The 8,271-nt window shown below is 25.9% G+C and overlaps 1 protein-coding gene across 1 annotated transcript; it reads left to right on the top strand.

Moving 5' to 3' along the window:
* The first annotated feature begins 3,757 nt into the window (after positions 1–3,757).
* LOC111039990 lies at positions 3,758–7,728 on the top strand. Its single transcript, XM_022323681.1, has 7 exons — positions 3,758–3,837; positions 3,962–4,366; positions 5,953–6,064; positions 6,265–6,493; positions 6,563–6,772; positions 6,837–6,962; positions 7,505–7,728. Exons 1-7 carry the CDS (start codon positions 3,758–3,760, stop codon positions 7,726–7,728), a joined length of 1,386 nt encoding a protein of 461 aa, XP_022179373.1.
* The last annotated feature ends 543 nt before the right edge of the window (positions 7,729–8,271 follow it).

Here is an 8,271-nt window from a genome sequence, read left to right as displayed (position 1 = left end):
GTTTGTAGTAGGTTACCTACATAAATATAATTCTAAATATTTTACATGTACTACATATTTACTTTACAAATGATGCTTTAAAAATAAAATGTATAAGAAGTACTATTTAATTACTATTATAGATACATCAGTAGATACTCAGTACCTGTCATATATTGATGGTTGATAGTTTTAGTTTTAATATCAATAGTGAATAGTTACACAACTTCCCTACCCGTGTGTTTGATTAATAGAATTTAACATGCATTATATCAGACAATATAATATTATAATAAAAATCAATCTTTTTTATAATTGCTTCTAACAATGTATCATAGAAATTAATATTATGTACTCTTTCTTTAGGTATGTAGTAATATTTGGTCACTGTTTTAATTAATTGAGTTTACGGGTGCTATTAAAAATGGGTACCATATTATTAAGTATAAACACATAAATTGTAAAGTATTTTATGGGACCTATGTATTATTCAGCCAACCTGGTCAGATGCTCAAATTAACATTTTACTGCTTTATAGCAATAATAATGTATTATAATATTGATAATAATGTACAAACATGGGATCATAATGTTTACAATATAATTCAATATAATAAAAACCATTGGACATTCAGTTGATATTGTTAACGCTTATTAGTTATTAGGTACTAGATAGAATTTTTGTATGTGTATATTTTAAATTTTAATAAATTCCACAGAATTAAATATTATTACTGTAAAAAATTAATTGTTGTTATTTAATATATTATTGTACTATAGTAGGTTTATACTATTGTTTTATTCTTTGTTGAAAATATGAAAAACCAATAGTTAGGTACATAGAAATTATAAATACATATAATTATAAAACCGTAGACAAAATTGTGTGTATTATCGATAGTAAAACAAAGTTTTACTGCATTCAGTGAATTCCAATGCACACTGCACAACTCGGACTCTCATGGACATATAACACTTAGTAAATAGTAACTTATTTAAAATATATTCATATATGTACCTGGTATAATAAATGTGTTATACTATAAAATATATAGTAAATATAATTAATTATATAGGTAGTATAATACTTAATATATTATATAAATATTTTTTTATTATTTATTTACATTCTACCTATTTAGTACCAACTGGCACCTAGCCACTTAGGTTCTATAGATATTTGCTATTTACTCAAAATCTCTATTTAATATAATATATTATATATACTGTATATTATTGTATACCTACTTATTATTGCTATATTTTAGATGCAAGCACAGCTTCTAAACATAATCTATTGAAATAAATAAAAATTAGAAGTCTCTTGTCTTGTTCAAAAAGTATACAATTTATTTTATATATTTTTTGTGATTTAGTACATGAAAGTCAATCGTTTTGTCTTTTGTCTGTTTTAGTTATATATTTTTAAACCAATATAATACACTCATGGTGTGTCTATGAAACCTATCCTAACTAACTTCCATAAACTCTTAAACATAATATTATAGGAATTTTATATTTACATTTACACTATAGTAGGTACATTTAGAATGACGCTTGTGATAACTATAATATTTTATTATAATATGTTATAACTTTTATGTGAAAAGTTGAAACATATATTCTAATAATTATCCACTGTTTTAGTTACCTAGTGTATTTCTATCAGTCTATCAATACTATGTACTTTTGTCTCTTGGTTCACCTATATGTAGCTATATTGAATTACATTTATTAACCAACTTTCCTATTAATTCATACATGTACATTACTTTTATACATTTTGCCAATCTTCTTTTACTTTTATTATTATCCTATCCTTTATCAGTTTTTTAGTATGTAGGTACAGTTTTTAGTTTAAATTAAATGATTTTGAATGTTATAATTATTTATATGATTATGGTTACTTTATGTACCTATCCAGTGGCGTAGCCAGGGGGGGGTTTTGGGTGTTTGACCCCCCCCCCATTGACATTTTCCCTCCTAATAAATATATATTGATTATAGGGTTTGGGACTGCTTGCAAGTTATAAATTTGTCTTATGAAATGGCGAAATTAAATACAAAGTTTGAATTTGCATATTTGTGAACTTTTTAACTTAGATGTACATACAATTGTCGGGAAAAATTATATTTGGATAGGTAACATTGAAAAATATCTTAAAAAATATTATGTTTGGTTAGGTACAATAGGCGATAATTATGAGATTGAATAAGCTTAAAACGATTAAGTAAATGTTTGGGAGGGGTGGAGGGCTGTTAAAGTTGTTGGTGGAGTTTGGCTACAGTTGGCCCTATGTTCGCATATGTAAGATTTCATAAGTCTCTTTGTGACAAAACTGTGTTTAAACTATAATTGACATCTAGATTGTAGATTGTACGAATGAATGAACATTAATAAGTGTTCGTTTATCACGGTGTTCGCATATCACGTCATTGGTTATTACTTATTTATTAACCTAGAAATGTATGCCAGTATTTTTAAAAATTAAGTTGTTATTTATTTATTTATTTATCAGGTTTATATACCTACTTATTTTTAGTTTTTTATTACCAAAATTGCAATATGTTTTATGATTTTTCAAAAATAATATAAAAATGTTGCTACATACCTAGTACATATATTTAAGCATATTTTGAGCATTTTTAGTGAAACAAGTCAAGTTCTGAACCCTTCATTTATTTATATACTAAAACTGTAAAAACTTGGTTTTAATCTATACTTAAAACACCCCCCATTTCATAATCCTGGCTACGCCACTGTACGTATCTATTACTATTATCTACTTTACATAGGCGGGATGCCGGTTATGCCATGGCCCATGGGATTCCTGTAGAGTTATCATAACCATAAACCATATAGTTTTTAGTTGTAAATGTTTTGATCATAAATTAGAATCATGAACTAAATAGTAATAATAGTTCATAAATAGTACTATAATAGTTCATAGTATCTTGGTTCAAGAATTTAAATATTTTGATTATTTTTTTATATTATTTTCTTAATTCTTATAATAAAATATTGGGAGTTGAGACAATATCAAATATTAATTAGATTTCATAATTATATTTTTATGATAATATAGTTGAAATCAAAATCCACCATTTTCGGGAGAATTGCCGGTGTCACCAGAACATTCAGGTCCCTGCAGTACCTATTGGCTATTGCTTATTTTCATACTACCTACAACTATCAGTAGTAGGTATATATTTTTATGTTCTGAGCACCTTTTTACAGGGAAATTTCTTAATTACGCAACTGAGCAGTAATAATTACAATCAATTATAAAGTATATTTTACAATAATAATTGTAAAAACCAAGATTAAAGATAACACAGAGCAATAAATATGACGTGGGTGATCGATAGTCGTGGTAAAAATAGAATTTTATTATTCTAACATGTTATAATATTATAATAGTTGTTGACAAAACATTATGTGACGATCAACGAAAATAACAATGTGTGATAATACGTTTCTTTATTGAACACAATTTCAAAATATTTCTCAGTCGCTGCACTAAGAAATATTAATTATTTAAATCTTAAATAGTATAATACAAACATTTATATTTTATTATAAAATCTATATTCATCTGTAACCTAACCTAACAGTTTTGTTTATGGTGTCCGTACAACCGTATAGGTACTCCTTGTGCAATTTAATTATTAAAATATAAAACATTATTTTACTCATTAAAAGAAATGGAAAGAATACCTGTTGTTCGTATAGTATCAAATGTACGTCAAGGTAAAATGCATTATAAGGATAGTTTTAATGAAATTTATTGGGTTCAAAAAACCAATGAACATTATACAAAACGTACGTTGTCGTTATCACCGAAGACAATCTCAAAGGTAAGAATATTAAACTCATTAATTAATATAGCCATATGTAGGTATTACTAAACATCTAAATTAATCTATTCTGTGATTGTAATATCTATATTTAAACAATGTGCCTTTAATATTTTAATTTTAGATGCCCAGCTAATGGAAAAATATTTCAGGAAGAAAATGAAATATTAACATTACTCTTGCATACTCCTCATGACCATGGTAAAAAACAACTGTTATTAATTGAAGAATTCAGAAAAACACTGATGAATCGATCGAAGAATGAACAAACCAGTCATAGGGTCATATTTAACGAGGTTTTAGGTAAACAACAATTTAGAAATTTAACAGTGTCTTTTAAAAGCTATAAAAGACAAATGGCTAGAGCAAAAAAAAATAATTTCCCATCAGAACCAAGAAACATGGAAGAATTTCATCGACAACTTTCTGGAACATACAATGTTAAAACATTAATTGATGGAAACCCGTTTTACGTTGGTCGTACAAGTGATGAAATATCAATTGTATTTGTTACTCCAAAAATTAAAGCGTATGTATACCTTTTATGTATATAATAATAATAATAATAATAATAATAATAATAAATTTAAATTTAATTTCACAAATGTACATAATATAAATATAACATTAAGAATTTTGAAATGATGAAGTCTCCAAAAATCAAAGCTTATAGAGGAGACACAGAGTTCTATACTTAAATACATACCATGTAAATTTAACTAAACTTGTAGGAATATATAGTTTATGAGTAAAAACTAATAAAAAGAATAAATATAAGAATGTATATAATATATAAACATATTATACACATAATACAACCAAAGTAAATAAACTATAATATACAAAATGTACAATAGAAACTTAACTTTATTACTAATATATTTTTTGTAACTTTTAAAATTATTAAATTTGCTGATGTTAATACCAAAATGATTTTCAAATTTTAATATTCTATTCTTTATTTTATTTCTATTCTTTACAACACATTCTTAATCTAAAAACATTATTTTCATCTTGTCGGGTATGATAATTAGGTATGTGTAAAACCAAATTCAAATAGAAAAATTTCAAGTACCTTATTACCTTCATCCAACTTATTATGAATACAACTCACAAGAGTTTGTACAGCTTTAGAAGTGCCTTTATAATTACTAAAACCAAATGGATTTTTGGAAAAAAACATGATTTCTCTTAAAATTTGGTCAATCTAGTTTTAATACATTTTTCCAATATTTTTGACAGTGTGAAAGTTAATGAAATAGGGTGATGGTTTGAACAAACATTTTTATCCCCACTTTTAAATATCGGATCAATAAGAGTTTGTTTAAAATTGTTTAGAAGTTCCCGTCTCAAGTACTAAATGAAAATATGTTACAAAGGAATTAGTATGTAATTTGATATTTGTTTTAAGATAAAGTTAGATGATTCATTTCTGTAGAATGAGGTATTCTCTTTAATATTTATAATACATTTTTTAATTTATCCTATTGTTATGGGCTCAAAGAGCAAAGAATTTGGGTTATTTTCAGTACTTAGGTATTTCAGATGATCTGTTTTGTTGGTTTTTATGTTATTAGCAATGTTTTAACCCACAGTTGCAAAAAAAGTATCAAATTCATTATCCATGTGGCATGTCTTGATTATTAACTACTAAATTACTGTAGGTATATTAATATGTTTATTATTTTCATTTTTATCAATATATTGACATTGTACTATAATGGTCGGTTATATTAGGTATACATTTTTCTGTTTTACTACTTTATAAAATGCATTATATATTGTTATTTGTTGATATTTACAACGTTTTTGAAATTAAACTCCTTATAATGTCACTGTATAAAAAAAAAATAACAAACATTTTACAAACTAATACAAACATAATTAATTGTTAAATGTATAATATTTTATTTTTTGAAATAAGTATTTTTGCACAAAATGTGATAATAAAATATTATATATTATACTGAAAATAATATATAAATAATAAAAATAATATTGAATTATATTTTTTTTTATTTGAAATAATGTATGCTTTTATAATTTTTATATTGCTGTACAAATAAACTAATTGTATATAAATATTAAAGAAATAAACTTATCAAATATTTTTAGGCTTTTAAGATCAGCTACTGATATTATCATGGATGGTACATTCAAAGCAGCGCCAAAATTGAATGGAGAATGTATACAACTTTTTGTAATTATGGGGATATCAATGGATTGTGTAAGTTTTTTATACCCATCGATTATTAATTAGATGTACTTTATGCATATTCACTTTAGTTGTGTAATAAACACAAATAAGTTATATAATAGCCTTAATTTGTTAAATATAATATTTTGAGTAACTATGAATAATATAAACCTTACAATTCATTATTATACATTTAGCATACATTTTCAATTTTAACATTTCTTTTACAGGGATTTCCTATTGTATATGCATTAATGAGTCGAAAAAACAAAGAAGCATATATTAATTTATTCAAATTTATAAAAAATGAAGTATGTCCTTCTTGGTATCCCAAAAGCATAACTGTTGATTTTGAGCAAGCTTCTATTGATGCTATTAAAAGAGTATTTCCCCTAACCAATATTCATGGGTGTTGGTTTCACCATGCTCAGTGTGTGTTTAGGAATATTCAAAAAAAAGGTAAATGAAAAATAAAGTAATAAATCTATAAATATTATTACTAATGAGTAATTAATAATTTATGTCTAGGTTTGGCTGAACTATTTCAAGAAAATCTTGAAGTAAGAGATTTAGTTCATATGCTTATGGCTTTGCCATTACTTCCCAGTCATAAAATACATGAGGGTTATGATATAATTAAGCAATTTTATAATGAAGACCTGAAAGTAAATCTTAACGTGTTCCAAAGGCAACAGATGAAAACAATGTTTAGATACTATAAAAACACTTGGATCACTGGTACAAACTAATTTAATAAATTATATATTATAATCTACTAACATAACATGACATTTTCGAATAGGTAACTTTAATACAATTTTATCTGTAAATGGGCGTGTAAGACGTACCAGCAACCTATTAGAAGCCAGTCATCGACATTTAATGACACATATTAATGTATCAAATCCATCTCCTTGGATATTTTTAGGTTAGTATTAAGTTTTTATATTATTTAAAAAAAAATTGTCTATTAAGTGAATATTTTCATTTATTATTAAATTTTTAAATAACTTTATATTATAGGTACACTGTAATATACACTACATATATTTATATGTCTCTTTATTATTAGATTTCTTGCAGATACCAATGTTAATCTTGTTAAAAATATACACATGTTATACATATCTACATTTTTTTTATCTACTGACAAATTAAATTGAATATGATATCATCTGAAATGTTTCATACAGTATTATGTATTTATCATGGATCGTTTTACTCCCAATTAATCAATTGTATTATGTATATTATTTAACCTTTTTAATTATTTACTCTAGTTCATGAGGTTACATGATTTTTTTAGAATGCATACCGTATGGTGTATCCGTATATATAATTTTATCTATATAAATATCTATCCAATAGTCTAAATAATAATCTAACCTATAATCTAATAATCTAACTTATTTAATCATAAATATTATGTGAGTATTTATTTTCATCGTTATTGAATGATTTTGATTATAGATAGATTAATTACATATTGTAGAGGAACAATACATGATTATTTACTTACTGAAAATGGAGAAGAAATACACGACCCACAGGCAAAAAAATGGAAAACACAAGATAAAAAAATAAGAACAGCAACAAAGAAATTAAAGGAAATGAGATTTTCTATATTAGACTTTTTAAAATACACGAAACATGCAACACCATCTTTTGGAGTACAACGATTCGGTGAGAACTAAGTTTTTATTATATCTATTTAAAAAATTATCAAAGATGTATAATGTTAATGTATATAATATTGTTCTAGACACTCCGTTCTATTCACATCATTCGGATTCAACGTCCAGCTCATCAACACAACCTTTTGTTAGTTCACCAATTGAATCACCCCCCTCAACTACAACTTCCAGGTCTTCATCTCCGCCGCTATTGAACTCTCCATTTGAATCCAACCATTCTGATTCAACATACAGATCTTCGTCTCTGCCACTACAGCCATTCAACTCACTATTCAGGTCACCGCTGTCATCTCCGCCACTACAGTCATTCAACTCTCTATTTGATTCAAATCACTCAGATTCACCGTCCAGGTCACCGCAGTCATCTCCGCCACTATTGAATTCTCCATTTGAATCCAACCATTCTGATTCAACATCCAGATCTTCGTCTCTGCCACTACAGCCATTCAACTCTTTATTCAGGTCACCGCTGTCATCTCCGCCACTACAGTCATTCAACTCTCTATTTGATTCAAATCACTCAGATTCACCGTTCAGGTCACC

The sequence above is a fragment of the Myzus persicae genome, unplaced genomic scaffold, assembly GCF_001856785.1.
Source record: "Myzus persicae strain clone G006 unplaced genomic scaffold, MPER_G0061.0, whole genome shotgun sequence".
In the NCBI taxonomy this organism is placed as follows: Eukaryota; Metazoa; Arthropoda; class Insecta; order Hemiptera; family Aphididae; genus Myzus; species Myzus persicae.
Note: the sequence above shows the minus strand (reverse complement) of the source record. Positions and strands in the feature narration are given on the sequence as shown.

Bases quoted from the DNA above. Each gene is read 5' to 3' on its own strand.
- LOC111039990 (XM_022323681.1), top strand. From the start codon at position 3,758: ATGAAATTTATTGGGTTCAAAAAACCAATGAACATTATACAAAACGTA. The intron at 4,367-5,952 runs GTATGTATACCT...AAATATTTTTAG, and splicing joins GTTACTCCAAAAATTAAAGC to GCTTTTAAGATCAGCTACTG. The intron at 6,065-6,264 runs GTAAGTTTTTTA...TTTCTTTTACAG, and splicing joins TGGGGATATCAATGGATTGT to GGATTTCCTATTGTATATGC.